A 17169-nucleotide genomic window follows, 5' to 3' on the forward strand; every position below is an offset into this window, starting at 1 on the left:
TGATGAATATTCTTTATGTTAAACTGGAAACACACCAAACATCTCTTAGGAAGTTTCGTACTAAAGTTTCACTTCTTTAGTTTCAAGCAAACGAAGATAGACTTCTTGGTTTCTGTTCCTAAAATATGTTCTAATATCAGGGTATAATTTCGCCACAGAGCAGTTCAAGTTAATTGTCTCTGCATTTAAGAAATGTGTTAGAGTCTCTTCACAACCTTTCAAAGAAGTTGGATGAGTTGGCGATGTAAACATTTCCTCGTGGGAACTTCATACAATCCAAAGAAGCGAAGTGATTGACAAACACGTACTCCAGCTAATTGAAGTGGTTCTGAGCTAACCAGATGTTTTCAGCTGAATCATGCCCACAGATGCTATTGCTTCATGATTCCTTAATCCCGGGATTACCCCAATTGGCCAGCTTGGTGACATTTGAGTGTTTCAAATAAGCTTGCCTCTCTTTTGTTACATACTTCCTAAAGAATGCTTGTCTGAAACAATTTGCCCTGGAAATGTTTGCAAGGAAGTTATCAGGGTTGTTTGTTTTCCCTGCTCTTGGATGTGGTCTCCGGTGAGGTCAGGAGAATGGAATGAGTGTTGCCACAGATGACACTGGAGCAATTTCCACAGCTGGCTGCAGAGAGTGGGCAGTCCCTTACAGATGAGCTCGCATGTGGAGGTAGATGATATAAAACATCTGTCACAGTGGGAATAAGCAAAAACAATGTCCCTTTGAAGATTGCCTTTGAATGATGAAGTGGGGGTGCTGTCTCCACAATGGGAATGAAGGACATCGTTGTTGGCAGGCAGATGGCTTCAGGCTTGTTCTTGCGTGAAATAGAGCAAAAAGTATATGTTGAAAACCTCTGATGCTAGTCAAATCGGCTGATTTTGCTGAACATTCATTTCCCCACCTAATGCACATATAGTCAATGAGTAAGGGAAGGGAGGGCTAGGAGGAAAAGTGGGAGGACAAACTAAGAGAAGAAACTGGTTCTGAATATTTTTCTTTTGAATAACTTTGAATACAATAGGATAATTTCAGCTGGTCACTGAAAGTTCAGGAAAAGCATTTTGCGCCAAGTTTACTTCAATGCATTTGCAGCCCCACATTCTTTTTTACAGAAGTTTTGAAAGCAGACGTAAAGATGGTATATCATTAAGGCCACAGGATGACAAACACCTCAAAATTTGAATACCACTTAGTAGACGTAAAGTCCTCTTTGTTTCCCTTCAAGGAGCAGAAGAAAATAATAAAAATCATCTTAGTGAACTATTTTCAATAGAATGATATTAGTTTCTCACCCCATCCAGCTGTAAAAATAAATTTAAAACAGTGAAATTACCATACATTTTTATCTTCTGAAATTGCTGTTGAAAGAGAAATCGACAATAGATTAATCTGATAGCAAATACATGCTGAATATTGGCAGACAATAAACATCTAGATCTCTTGTTCTACAACCAAAGGGGGTGCTGCGACCTCTGTTAACCCCCAGAACACACTGCTCTGCTGTAGTGAAGAAACGGCCAACATTCCTATGAACCATGGAGTCTTGCTACTGGGGTGCCATACGCCCTCTGTTCCTGTCGCATTCCAGACTGTTACAAATTGAAGTCCTTCAAAGATGCTTCTCATGAGCAAAAGTCACATCTGTCTATATCACAGAAAGGGAGTCTGAGAAATACAGTGTTTTTTTTTGTTTTTGTTTTCCCAAATTCTAGGTTGAAATAGCAGGATTCACTTTGTGGGAAGCTAAGAACATGTGCAGAGAGTGTTAAAAAATAAATGTCTACAGGGGTGCCTGGGTCGCTCAGTCATTTTAAGCATCTGACTTAGGCTCACGTCATGCTCCCAGGGTCCTGGGATCGGTCCTGGGATTGAGTACCGCATCGGGCTTCCTGCTCAGCAGAGAACCTGCTTCTCCCTTTCCCTCTGTCTGCTTCTCTGCCTACTTGTGCTCTCTCTCTATTTCTCTATCAGATGGATAAATAAAATCTTAAAAAAAAAAAAATGTCTACAACATGCCATGAGTGAGGGAGGTACCGTGGGGAAGTCATTGGATTAATCTTAATGAGACATGGTTGAAGCTTTCAACCCAGTCAGTGAGAGCTTGAAAGGAAGGAACAGAGAACTTGGAGACATTTATGATATAGCATAGACAAGACTTGACTACTGGTTTGTTATGCATGGTGAGGGATGCAAAGAAAAGGAGGACCTAGAATTTTCTCTATTATTTCAACACTCAAAGAGGAAAAAGAAGATTTCTAGAAAAAGAGAAAATATTCAGAATGGGACATGGTTGTTTTGAGATGTCTGAGATTCTAGATTCAGTGAGCTGTTGGAAATCAGGTTCAGGAATTTAAGAACAGTGCAAGACAACAAAGAGTGCTTAAAAACTTGAATTTTTAACTAGTTTGACAAACTTTGATTTTAAACTAACCCTCATTTTTTTGTCAATTCCATCAGCGCCTGGCAAGTAACAATATTTTGGAATTTTACTTCTAACTCCTGATTGACACCTTAAATTTATGATATATATACTGAATTAACTAAAATACTTAGATGTTGACTACATAAGGCGTGTAGCCTCTCTCTTAACAATTGGCTGTAATAGCCATTCCAAACTCATTGATTAAGCAGAAGATATTATTTGGAAAGAATGGAGGTTTCAATTTGAGGATTGCCATGAAAATATGTCATAGGAAATGAAAATTTTTTTTTTATATACAAGAGTTTTTATGGATAAAAGGAGAAGCCCTATGGAGACTATTGAAGAACTGAACTAAATATTACCGGCTGTTTGTGGTTAGAACAAGGAGACATATTAATGTTGCTAAGATTGTTTGAAGCTACTTGACCCTCAAGGAGAAACTGAAAAAAGGATTTAACGAAATGATTAAGAAACAAACCAAGAGTCTCCTCAGAAGAATTGCAGTAGACAATTTACTCTAATGGGCATGACAGAAATAAAAAAAAAAAAACAAAAAAAAAACAGAGCAGAGCTTCTCAAACTTGCCAACGACTGTGACTCACCTGGGGATCTCAGTGAAAAGCTGACGTGGATTCAGTGGGGCTGAGGCCAGACCTGAGAGTCTGCATCAAAGTCTCAGATTATTCTGTCTGGCCTCAGATTACACTTTGAGGAAAAAGGTACTAGAAGGTTTAAGACCAGTATTTTGCAGGTGCTCTTAATTAGCCAAAGTCATCCAGCAGAAAAATCCAAAATTACTAATATGGTATGACTGTTTAGGAGAAGGGGCCATGAAATCTAAGCGGAATGAAAGATGTGACTACGCTTCTGGCACCAATTCTAGAAGAAATAGGACGCTGAAGAATACAAACAAAGCTGTCTTTCACCTCATCTACTGGACAACTTTATGTATATTCGCTAACATCCTGCAGGCCTTAGACTATATCTCGGTTGGATGCTAATACGAGAATTTTTACCTTAGGATATGGCCATTCCAGGAGGACATATATTATCTTAGCACTATGTTACAAAACCTAGGAGATATACTGGGTGGGAGACACACTAGTGACGATAGTAGTAATAGCAAGTGTACTTTAAAGGGAGTCAATTAGTTTCTTAACAGGGTTGTGACTTTATACCCATATCCTTAGGTCTGGTTCTGATGCCAGTTCTAACCAGGCAAATTTCTGAAAATGTCTTAAAGGAGAAAACAAATGGCCCAGAAATGTCCTCTGAGGGACCACAAAATAAAGTATATTTTGTAGCAAATTGCAGGACAAGGAATAGCTATTCTCCTAGTAATGGCCAGAATCAAGGTACCTTGTGACATTTTTTGGCAATTTGCACTATAAACAATGGCCATAAGTAGGATAACAGACAGCTTTTCCTCTTGATCACTCCTGTGGTTTGAGAAATGATTTCCCGGGCCCACTTACCAATAGGATCCTACGAGACCTTGAAAATTGTTTGTAATCAGCTTTTTTTTTGGAGGGGGTGTTTTTTGGCCTATTTGTCAGTAAGGGAAGATTTTAATGAGAAGCTTTATGACAACTCACAGTCCTGAGTGCTAGTTAAAGCAAGATAAACATTTTACCAGACTAAAGATCCTGCCCATAAATATTCAGACATCTGCTGGGAACCCTATTTGCTTTATCGTTTGGAAGAACACTGGCCTGGTATACTGCTTCTGATGTGCACTTTAAACTCTCTGCATGTTGAAAACCTACTTGGAGGTATACAAAGTGATTGGTGTACAAGTGAATAAAGCATTTTTTCTCTTATCACGTGACAAGTTCTGACAAAGATCTTGGGCAGACATATGGCTATTAAAACAGTTTATGGCACAGGAAAGCCCTAATAAAAAAGTTTACCCTGCATTTGTGACTCTGTGCATTGGCTGTAATACATAAAAGGAACTTTGCAACATTGAATCAGGTACCTAAAATTATTCCCTAGGATGGAAATCATGTAGTGAACTCCAACATTAAAATTCCCTGGGTAGTGTGTGGTTCTTAGAACCTGGGAATTCTCATACTCAAAGACAAGAACATCTAGCTGGCAGTGATCAGACAGGGACACTTTAAAGGAAAGCGAATAATTGGATGGATGCATTTTTAAGACCATCCCCCTGTCCGGTCAAGAGAGTACTTCCATTATTTTGACTAATCCTCTAACCCAGTCTGAGCACAGAGTAGCTGTTACTGTATTTGCATCCCTTCAAAGTCACGGGAACCCTGGCTGATAAGCAAGCACCATTCATTCTTTTGGTCATTTGGTACCATTACAACCTGTTTCATGATATACACTGTGCTGGGCTTTGGCACATTGGAAAATTAATAAAGCATCATAAATAGCACAATAAAAAGAATCCAGAGGAGAAGTACGATCATGATCAAGGCATGTGCCAAATATTGAGAGAAGAGAGGAACGAATGACCCACAACCTGGGTCAGACGTAGGAGATGTTCCATAGAATGTAGCACTTGACAAAAACCTTAGAGTACACCTACTAACCTGCTGTCAGTACCCAGAACTCCTGGCAGAAACACCAAGGATGAGTAGTTCAGTGTGGTAGGAGGAGAGGTTTCATGTGGAGAGTCTTGGCGAATTACACAGGAAATGGAGACTGGAAGCCCTGGGATCTTTAAAGAGTGTGCATAATATGGCTAAAATGTCATCTCGGACCTACCTATATAAGCCTTCTTTTGGGCTGAGATAATGTGGAAACAGAGCAGCAGGCACATTATCATGCATGACCCTACTATTCATTCCTGATAGCTGTACAGAAGGGTCACTCATGAGAATGTGCCCACTGGTCTGTTTCCACATTATCCCCTTCACAAGGAGGAATGGAAAATATTTTGGATTCATCACTGAATTGTCTATTTACCCTTTCACGCCTCTTACCCATTAACTTACAACAGCTATTGCCTTAAAGATACCAATGTCTTAAACATGTGACATTTGTAACATGAAATAATGTTTTTCAAGATGCTAACTCAGGTATGAAAATGTGATGTAGGCTGTACTTTGGTAGAAAAGGTAGTTTAGCATGATTTCCCCTGTAGACCCTGTGGAACAAAAAATAAGGAAAATTACTTCTGCTCATCTTTAAAGGGATATGCATGTATTTTTGGTTATCATTGTTAAAATAGGAAGAAGGTTAAGAATTGTTCTCTGTATCTCTAATACAATTTTCTATTATGTAATTTTCTATTTTGTAATTTATTGGGTGAGTAGATACTGGGGGTTTCTTATATCTTAAAAAGTAACAAAGATGGTGACATACATTATGATTAACTCATTCACTGGTAAATATGATAACTTCGTGTTCTTTAATCTTTTTGTTTGTTTCTCAAATCTCTTATTTATTTATTTATCTATTTTGAGTGAGACAGAGAGGATATGCGGTAGGGGCAGAGAGAGAGAGTTTTAAGCAGACTCTACTGAGCACAGAGCCCAATGTGGGGCTCGATCTCACAACCCTGAAATCACCCCCTGAGCTGAAACCAAGAGTCAGCCACTTAACCAACTGTGTCACCCAGGTTCCCCTTCTCAAATCCCTTTAAACTGATTTTGGAAGGCATATACCCCAGAAGGCCCTGTATAGTGAAGACAAAAGACTTAGGTCGTGCCATTTGTTTTTCCTCACAGATAGTGTGATTCTATCATATCATCTATTCCACATCACACAGAATTGTGTGGCACACATGTTTGTGTGTGGTAGATGCCCCGTAGCTGAGAGCCCCCTATTGTTTGCGTGACTGGAATGGAAGGTTGATGAATGTCAATTCAACTTTGCTGCTGAAACCGTAAGAAACTCACTGAAGAAGCCCTGGGATCCTTTGATACACTCAATGTTTCCATTGGCTCAGCAACTGTGCTCTCTCTTTTTTTTTCTAATTAATTAATTGATTAATTTTTAATTTTTTTTTAAGATTTTGTTTATTTATTTGTCAGAGAGAGAGAGAGCAAGCACAGGCAGACAGAGTGGCAGGTAGAGGCAGAGGGAGAAGCAGGCTCTCTGCCGAGCAAGGAGCCCAATGCGGGACTCGATCCCAGGACGGTGGGATCATGACCGAGCCCAAGGCAGCTGCTTAACCAACTGAGCCATCCAGGCATCCCTACTGTGCTCTCTTTAAGAAGGCATCTGAAAGCAAAAGAATTTGATAACCCATCTGCATTATGAAATTCCTTTTATAATTTTAACCAGGTGTAAATCTTCAATAATTAAAGAACTAGTTGTTCTATTTCATATTCAGCTAACAAAACCACTTGACATGGGAGCCCAAAGTCTCCAAATTTTCAACTTTCTCTCAATAATGTAGCATATTTAAAAGTCATCTTGCTCTATTAGAATTCCAAAGAAGCTTGTTGAAAACATCAAAAGTCACTACTGAAAAAATTCTTTAGTTTTAAGCACAAAACTCTAAAAGATTCAATAAAGCGTTGTTGAGAATTCTAATTATCTATATACCTGCTTTGGTAAGAAATACTTCAGTGTGACATATTTATATTCTCATTCGGAATGGCACTATTGTATAAATAGGTGCTTAACCAATAATTGAAACCACTATTCACAGTTGAATAGGCATGGTATATAATTAGGATTCTTTTAAGGAGACTCAATTGTTAAAACTAATTTGGTTTTTGGTGTCTTTTAATACTACATATTTTTAAAAAAACACTTCCAATTAAGGGTAACTGAATCAAAAGCAACACAAAATTAAGAATATTTAAGAGTACCAGGAAAAAAAATACCCTCTATTTTTACAACTAACAGACATTCTCCCATTAGGAAAACTGTGTACACAACTCTTAAATTGACCATAGACCAATGTCAAATACCCTACTTCCAAACATCATACCCTCAGTCCATAGCTACACATTTCTAGGTAGCAGTCCAAATAATATGCCAGTTGAACTGAATCTGTCTAATGTAGGGAAGAGAAATTCAGCTCTTGTTAGCCATATTTCCAAAGTAAATAACAACGTAAATTTGAACTCAAAAAAAAATCATGCAGCCATTGAAAGTCACGTAATAGTTTTGCCTCCTTCTATTGGTAATTTATAAGATTCAGGCAATTGACTTAGATATCTGATCTCTAAGAAATAGGTTTATTTTATTTTTTAAATTTTTTTGTTAACATATAATGTATTATTAGCCCCAGGGGTACGGTCTGTGAATCGCCAGGTTTACACACTTCACAACACTCATCATAGCACATACCTTCCCCAATGTCCATAACCCCTCCACCCTCTCCCTACCTCCCAACCCCCAACAACCCTCAGTTTGTTTGATGAGATTAAGAGTCTCTTATGGTTTGTCTCCCTCCTGATCCCATCTTGTTTCATTTATTCCTTTCTTACCCCCTAACCTTCCTCTTTCAGGGAGATCATATGATAATTGTCTTTCTCTGATTGACTTAAGGAAATAGGTTTATATCATGAAAAAAGTCTCAGCATAAAATCTAAAATTTGCTGTTACTTATAGAAAGCAAAGTATGGATGAATACTCTGTCATTTTCTAATTATTATAGTTTTAAAACTTCTCATTTTGTATAAATGGCATTTATTTATAGACACACATACATACCAGGGTTTCTGAACATCAACACTAATGATGTTTTTGTCTGAATAATTCTTTGCTGTGGGGAGCTGTCCTGTGTGTTGTAGGAGGTTCTGTAAGGTCAATGACCTCTTTACCCACTAAGTATCAGTAGCACCCCTTCCCCAAGGTGACAGCCAAAACTATCTCTGGACATTGCCAAATGTCCCTTCCAGACAATTCAAAGTTGCCCTTGGTTGAGAACCACTGACATATTCCCATATGCAAATACTTTTTATTTTAATAAGTACCATAAATATGCTATGGTAGCATTAGTAAAAACTTCTACTTCAGGTGAATTTCAGATCTCATCTTTAAAGATATGGTGGTCGATGACATTAACACATGCACATATCTGTGAGGCAAAACGTGATTTTGAAACTGAGCCACCCCGTAATACATTATATGGGGCACCTGGTTGGCTCAGTGGGTTAAAACTTCTGCCTTCGGCTCAGGTCATGATCCCAGGTTTCTGGGATCAAGCCCCACATCGGGCTCTCTGCTCAGCAGGGATCCTGCTTCCCTCTCTCTCTCTCTCTGCTTGCTTCTCTGCCTACTTTTGATTTCTGTCAAATAAATAAATAACATCTTAAAAAAAAAAACAAAAACAAAAATGAGCCACCCCACCTGCACCCCAATGTTTATAGCAGCAATGTCCACATTAGCCAAACTATGGAAAGAGCCCAGGTGTCCATCAACAGATGAATGGATAAAGAAGATGTTATATATATATATATATATATATATATATATATGAATATTATGCAGCCACCAAAAAATGAAATCTTGCCATTTGCAATGATATGGATGAAGGTATTATGCTAAGTAAATAAGTCAATCAAAGAAAGACAGTTATTATGTAATTTCACTTATATGTGGATTTTAAGAAACAAAACAGAGGATCATAGGGGACAGGAAGGAAAAATAAAACAAATCAGAGAAGGAGACAAACCATAAGAGACTCTTAAATCATAGAAAATAAGCTGACAGTTGCTGGAGGGAAGAGAGGTGGGGGGTTGGAATAACTGGGTGATGGACATTAAAGAGGGCACATGATGTAATGAGCACTGAGTATTGTATAAGACTGACAAATCCCTGAACTCTACCTTTGAAACTAATAATACACTATGTGTTAATTAATTGAATTTAAATTTTTTAAAAATATCATTTCCACAAGGGGAAAAAAAATTTAAAAAACACAACTGAGCCACCCCTTGTGAGAACAAGTTTTCTCAGAATCTTCAGATTGCTCCATTTTGACTAGAAATCTCGAGGTAGGTTTATAAGTACCTTTTGATTTAGAGTTTTGCTCTTTTTTCATTCTTCTAACCAATATTTATGAAGCATGTATTATATGCCTTATACTGTAGAGAGCATGAAGATAGCGATGAACCAGCCGATAGGCTATAGGCCCTTTAGTATTAACAATCTAAATTTTAAAAAATCATAGTAAATGTTAGCCATTTCAAATTTTTTTAAATGTTAGCCATTTTTATTTCAACTGAATAATTAATAGTGGTGCTGATATCTAAAATTAATTCACAAGAACAGTTTTGAGTACTTTCTATATGCAATTCCTATTTATAGAGTTTATAAATGGTATGTCAACATGACCCTTGCCCTCATGGATGGAAAATCTTGAAAGAGAATTATTATGAAAAGGAAGGGATTCGGTGCTAAAATGGGGCCCTGGGGCAGTGGTTTTCTGGCTTAACCATGGTTATTCATCCTCCTTCCCTCCCTCCAATGTTTGTCAGAGGTTATCTGCAAATGCTTTCACAGTTGAAGTCTTATCTACCAGCTTTGCCATAGCTTTCTGGGTTTCAAGCATAGTTGTTTCAAAAGCCAGACTGCCTCCTCTAAGTTGGTTGAAAATTTATCAAGACAGTTGAGGATTAATGAGTGTATTGAAGGTTGAAGGCCTCTTTAGTTCTCTTTTGTTCACTCCCCATGGCAGCCTTTCTTAAACCATGCAAAGCAGCTGCCTTCAAAAAAAAAAAAAAAAGAAAAAAGAAAAAAAGAAAGAGAAACAACAATAAAAAATGTGCCAACATCAATGAATGAAAAAAACTAGACATCTCTACATATACTACAGGAATGTTGCACACTAACATTGCAGGACACTGTGTTTGAGTAGCACTTTTCCAAGTTAAACAAAACACCTTTATGTCATTTCCATTACAAAATCATTGTTGCTATGTGTAAATCATTGACCCTAAGTAGCTTCCTTGTGAGCTCCTATCATTCTCTGCACCCTGCTTGAGATGTGCTAAAAATAGTCTGGTGTACACAAACTCAATGAGACATTTATTCTAGAAATATTAAAAACTAACAGAGAAGCAGAAAACATACAGATGAAAATGAAGATAAATGATCTTAAACCGTGTTTTTTTTTTTTTTTCTTTAAGTCATGTTGAATGATTACTATGAGAAAGTCCTGTAGTTTTGTGTAAGTCACTGCAGGAAAAGAGTGTAGTAGGGGCAACAAACATTTTCACCTGAGGTGTCTAGACATGAGAAAAGGAAAAAAGAGAGTGATATATTTTTTTTTCTTTCACTTACATTATCCAAATAATTTCCTTACCTTTTAGATTCTTATGATTTCAAATTTAAGGCTTACTAAGGTTCCAAATATGAGAGATTCTCAAATATGATAGAGAATAAGCCACACTGGTCCAATGGAAGCTTGGCAGGTCATCAGCCTTAGGCCTGAATTATTCAGATAATCACCCCATTTCAGCTGATCAAAAATGCAGGCTTGACCTTTTTGCATTTTTAAACAAGATAAAATGTGATTATTGCTCTAATCATGTCGTATCACCTGGTTTAAAACAAATAATTGAGACACAGTATAAATAAAATAAAACCAAGTGTTTGTATCTAAGACACTGTATCTGTGCCACTGGACTATACAACAGCAGTTTATAGGCAAAAGCACCCCTCTCATACTTCAGAGTACACCAGAATTACCTGCAGAACTTGTGGAAACACAGATTTCAAGACCCAAAGCTCAGGGATGCTAATTCCAGTTCTTGGTCTGTTATTGCTGCTGGTTGGCAGGTGGTACTTAAGGAAACACGGGTCTAGAACACACACACACTCGCAGGAATATTCATACAGGCAGTTCTTCTCATGGTGGTCCAACTCCTGGCCTTCATACAGATTTTCAGCCCACGATGCATGCTCTTAATAGTAGAGAACTTCAACATGTTTTCCCTGAATTTGCCAGCGATCCTGTTGTTGGGAGATTAAAATACTGATAAACTCTCCAAGACTTAAAATTTCTTTAAAATACTGGCAGGAGGTTAACAACATAGATACTTTTATGGCCTCGGTTCAGATATGTTTACATCAATGATCTTTGGAAACTTTGTCCAAATTACTGTTGAAATTGTTTATTTCAGAACTAGGGCGACCAGATCCACCCCACATCTCTTGAGTGTGAACAGCTTTGTTTTTGCAGAGGCAGTGGCTAAAATAGACCAGACATTCCCATCAGCTGTTTGGTCATTGGGATTATAGCATGTTACAGTATTTTTCTCTGCAGCTTAAACATTGAACAAACCCAGACATCCAGAGATGCTAAAACGAAAAATCTGTTTCCTCTTGCTTTGCCATTTGCCAAGTGAACTCTGTCAGACAGCACATTCTATACATTTGGAGTAAATGAAATTACCCTTAATGTGTTGGCAACATCTGTCACAAAACACTCTTCAATCTATGGCTTAAGTGCATTGGATAGGAATGGATGTGACAGTATATTTAATTAGGCACAGTTATGCTTGGGGGCACTAGTTTTGCCTTAAGAACCAGTTTTTTCTTTTCCTTTTTTGTTCTTTTTTCTTTCTTTTCTCTCTTCCTCTGTGTTTTTCATTTTGTTTTGTTTTTAAATAACGTCCTACACAACGCGGAGAAGACTCTGTATGTAATCTTTGATTAGCAAAGTGGCTGACAAACACCAGTCTTGGTTGTCGTTAACCTGCACTTCAAACTCTGTAAGTTGTCCCCCATCAAGTATCATCAAGACGTTGTGCCTCTCTGGGGGGTTCCTTTCTACAACTTCCATTTACTCACTAATTGTACATTTCTTTCATCCCTTGAAACTATTAAGGAGTTTATGTTCTTAATAATTTGTGGGAATTCTTTCTTCATTGAACATGAAGAGGCAGAGACAGTGGCTCTGTCCTCCCCCAAGAATTTCCATTTTATTGTTCATTTATTTGCAGTAAGTGGCCTATTGAACAGAAAGGAATATTCCCGTTCATTGTTTTCCACTCTATGCCTACTGCTGCTATTTGCAATTCCAAATTATGACAACCCTTTTCCTACTCTTCCCTTTGATGTCAGTTTCTGGTTTATCCACAGAAGCAACGCTCCTTCTGTGTCATCTGTAATCAAATGAGTCCCCAAACACTTTCTGAGAAAGGATTCTGTAAAAAGACCAAACAATCCTTCCTAAATTAATTCCAAATGCAGGCATTCAATCCTTCTATTCTTATCATGCATGGATTTTGATTCATCTGTCATATGCTCACATTTCTCATTTGCATATTGCCTTCCAAACAAAGACTAAAGTCTACCTCTTGCACCACTGGAGAATGAGATCACCTCTAGGGCACTAACAAGAAAGGTTTTTCTACCAAACAGAATTTGGTCTTTATCTCTGATTTATGACGAGCAATCCTTTATGTAGCTAGAGCAGGTTGATTACAGTCCGGGGGTTTCCAGGATTGTGACAGTTTAGGTGTTGGAATCTCTAGGGGCAATATTCTAAGAAGGTAGTCTAAGTTTCAAGCTCAAAAACAGTATTGAAGTCTTGCACCTGCCAAAGATTAGAATGTTGTGAAAGTGCAACTTCTTCGTTTAAAAAAAAAAAAAAAAAAGTGCTTCAGGACTTCCATCTTAACTCGAGGTTTTTCTATAGTTTATCCCTACGTGCTTTAAGAAGGACCCAGTGTTTTTTAGTGTTCACTGTTGGTATGGCACAACGAACACCGGAAATAAACACAGAAGCTCGGTTGTTTGTTTTTTTTTTTGGTTTTTTGGTTTTTTGTTTGTTTTTCTTAAGGAAAAAGTTAATGTGGTTTTGTTTAACGGAATTCAGGCAGCCAGAAGAGAAAGTGATGTGTCTCTGAATTATAATTAGTAAAAGCTTATCTTATCATGTCTCTGATTCAAGAAGTCTGCTGATGAATGACAATTCATGGATGCATCAAGAAATTAAAACAACACAAATGAAAATTTATGTATATTTATAAGCTACAGATCTTTAAAATAACATATATATATTTCTGATTGAGTCTAGCAAACCGCAAATATCCTTGCAAACAATGTTGGCTCTGAAAATAAAACATTTCCAAATATTTGGCTCAATTTCTATTCTCCCTCCATATTAATGAGGAGGAGCCCACAAGGAAGGATGAATGAAAGCCTGATCTTTTTTTTTTTTTTTTAAAGATTTATTTATTTATTTATTTGACAGAGAGAAATCACAAGTAGATGGAGAGGCAGGCAGAGAGAGAGAGAGAGAGAGAGAGGGAAGCAGGCCCCCTGCTGAGCAGAGAGCCCGATGCGGGACTCGATCCCAGGACCCCGAGATCATGACCCGAGCCGAAGGCAGTGGCTTAACCCACTGAGCCACCCAGGAGCCCCAAGCCTGATCTTTTTTTAACAGATACAGTCAGGAAGTCAGATTTGGATGATACCAGGAGAAATTGATCATCCTGAGCAAAACATTCTGAGAAACATTTGCTTATGGGTGGTTTGTGTGCTGACATCCTGCTGTCTACATAAATCTGTCCTAGTTTTATTTCTTTAAAATGTTCACTTACATGGGAAGAAAAGTCAAATAGTGAAATAAGTGTTTACAGAAAAAAAATAGCATTCAAATACATCATCATTTTATTACCAGTGGGTATTTAAATGAGTTGTGATATCATGGGCTTCTACGTGCATGGTCATCTTTATAATAAAGCATTGAAATTTCAATAATCTCAAAGATGCTGTCCAACCTTAGCTTTTCAATTAAGAAAAAATTGTTCCATTCTCTCATCTAGTCAATTAAGGCAGAGTAAGTAGGAGAGGGGGAAAAGGAAGCGTTTGCCCTTTGCTTCACTAGCTATGTGACACTATGTATATGAACAGAAATTTTTTTAAATGCTTGTTATTTCTAGCATTCCCAACAGTTATAATAAATCAAAGAGCATATTTTAGAAGTAGGCTTTTCTTAACATCCGATGAAAAACTTGACTTTTTTTTTGGTAATATTTTAGCAGTGTTACATTTGACCAACATTTAACAGAGTTCAGTATTCTTTTTCAAAAGCACAGATAGAAAGAAAGTAGGTCAAAAGGTTAGGAGGAAAAAACATGGAAAATACTAAGTCTGATTTTTATATCATTTGTACTAGATTTTAATCTGTCCTTCAAAAGATCCAGTCGAGAAACTCATCTGGACCAGCATTGTTAGTCTGGTGGTAGATTGTATTGAGATAATCAATAATTACCCATATAAATCATGGATAAAAGCATAAGCCAAAAAAGTCTTAATCAATATTAAGAAAAACTAGATAATTTCCATAGTGTTAGTGTTTTTCAGTTAGAGAAGTTTGTATTTAGAACAATGAAAGAGGATTTGTATGATATCTTGGAATACATTCTATATTGAATATTGGCATTATAAATGATAAGCATTTTAGACACATCATAGATAAATCACATCAAAGGAAAAAGAAGTCATTAGTGCTATCTATTTAGATAACAACAAAATGGCATGGGTGGATGTAAAAAATCATACATGGTTGAACTAATCCTTTTCATTAAAAAGTAAACACATTTGACGTTAAGGTAGTTGACTGTGTTTATTGTTTTTAAAAGTTTCCTCCCTTGTGGAACCTGTTTTCATATGGACATTGTGTGTGCTTGTAGGGTGCTGTGATTACGCCGACAATGGACCATCCTATGTCAATGCAGCCAGCAAATATGATGGGCCCCCTGACGCAACAGATGAATCATCTTTCATTGGGCACAACAGGAACGGTGAGTTGAAGAGTTGGTTTTGCTTTGTTTTCTTGGACTTCTTCGATAAGATGCAATGCAACTTTTACTGGTATTATTAACAAAACTGGCCCTGTGCCGTTGACTGAAACAAGTTTTCAGGTTCTGGTGTGCCTCATGCATACACATTCAGTATTGGGGCACATTTACTCCCATTGACCAGGCTGAAGTTTCTACTGTGTTGCATTTAAATTTGAGTCACTTCTTGTTCAAAGGACACAGTACACCAGGTATAATACCCATTTATGGAAAGGTGTCTTTATGCACATACCTGCAAATCTAGAACTTGTAATGTAATACATCTGAGCCTGGTTTTCTTTTCCCACATGCTTACCTACTCTAACTAATATATCATTCCTGGGTCATTCATAAGTCAGGGGCCAACCTTGACTATGACTAATACATAGAGCTTGTTATTTACTTTCAATGTTTAAATCAATAAAAAGTAATTGAGAACCTGACATAATCTGGTTCTTTTCAACTTTGTTTTGAATAGGTAGACAGGTAATGTTGAAAAAAAGGAAAGGAATCTAGTGTACTTGATGTTTTTTGATAGGTTGGGATATTTTTGTTGAGCCATTATTTTCTTTAGGGAAAAAAAGTACATAAAAATGTTTATTATAGCATTGATTTATATCAACCATTTGGCATCATTAACACAGTTTTGTTTTATTTTTAAAAAATCTATTCAAAGACAATTCCCCAAATGGTTAAGAGGCAAATGTCTAATACAACCTGGAATACTACAATTTTGTTCATTATCAGTATAGATCAAACATCAGAATCAAAGTCAATCTTTCATATGACACTATGGTAGCAGGTTTTCCTCTTTACAAATATTAGTGCAGTTGATTTTGTCATTTTTAAAGATGTAGTCATTTTTTTTAATAATTTTTTTGAGTGAGACAGCTTAATTATGGAAAGAGCACTGGACTAGGAGTTGGGAGTACTAAACTCAAATCTTGATTGAGCACTGTTCTTTCGCTCTGTCTTTGGGAAAATAATCTCTTCCAGTCTGTTCCCCTCTCTGTCTGGTTGAATAGTGAGCAGTGATGCTATGTGGGAGCTCTTTCACTATCCACCTCTATGACTTAAGCCTGTATGTCTCATAGTTGCCACTTCTGTGATTCTTCACAGGTAGTCTGACATTGTCTCTAAATATCTATGTACACTGAGGACACTAGCTTTATATCAGAAATTTTACCTTAAAGCAATGGCTTGCTTGCCACTTAAATGTAACTCATGGGCTTTTTGGAGTATAAGAAGTTTCTGACATGTCCACTGAGGCCAGAAAAGTCTGCCCTAAATAGGAAGAAAATCCATATGCCTGATGGAAAGAGTCCCATTGTTTCAATAAAGAGATTTTCAATAAAGAGTACTTACCTGAAGACCTCAGTCACTGAACGTATAAAAAGCAGTTGATGATACCTTACCTGTCTGAAAGCAGGGGCTAGATCCAATAACTTTTTAGGTCTCTGACCTAGACTTTCAAGTCATGTCTAAGACTATATTTAACTCTATACTGTGGTACAGTTAATTTTCATCAGGGAAATAGTTTTAGGAATGTGTATGGAAAGGTGGCTTTATGTATGCACCTGCAGATCTAGATCTAGTAACATAATACACCTGAGCCCGATTTTCTTTTCCCAGATGCTTATCCATTTCAGCTAATATGTCATTCCCAGGTCATTCACAAGTCAGGGACCAACCTTGACGACAACTAATAAACCCTGGAAATACATCACCAAATTTGGTCTATATTTACTCATATCACAAACACAGTCATGTAATTTACATAAATATTTAGTCACTTCACTCATTTACTAACAAAGCAAGTCCCAAGTTCATTGGGAAAAACTGAAGTTTCTCATGTCTACGCTGTTGATTTCCCTTCCTATCAGCCTTTCTGTCCTTAAAAGATGATAAATTCTGAACAAGTGAAGTAATTCCATCTTACTGTGTTGAACGGCAATCTAGAATCCAAGAAGAGGATGACTTATAATACAAACGTTTGAAAATCTAGAAAGTCTAGAAAG

General features: G+C 37.2%; 1 protein-coding gene across 8 annotated transcripts in view; it reads left to right on the plus strand.

Annotated features, from left to right (window-relative positions):
• Positions 1-17169, plus strand: part of RBMS3 (RNA binding motif single stranded interacting protein 3) — a 582541-nt gene that overhangs the window by 502307 nt on the left and 63065 nt on the right. For all 8 annotated transcript variants that reach the window (XM_044252609.1, XM_044252613.1, XM_044252610.1 and 5 more), the window contains one exon: positions 15005-15115. In XM_044252609.1, the coding sequence (XP_044108544.1) occupies positions 15005-15115 (111 nt within the window). The remainder of the gene's footprint in view (positions 1-15004; positions 15116-17169) is intronic.

Source organism: Neovison vison, chromosome 6 (assembly GCF_020171115.1).
Source record: "Neovison vison isolate M4711 chromosome 6, ASM_NN_V1, whole genome shotgun sequence".
Classification (NCBI taxonomy): Eukaryota; Metazoa; Chordata; class Mammalia; order Carnivora; family Mustelidae; genus Neogale; species Neogale vison.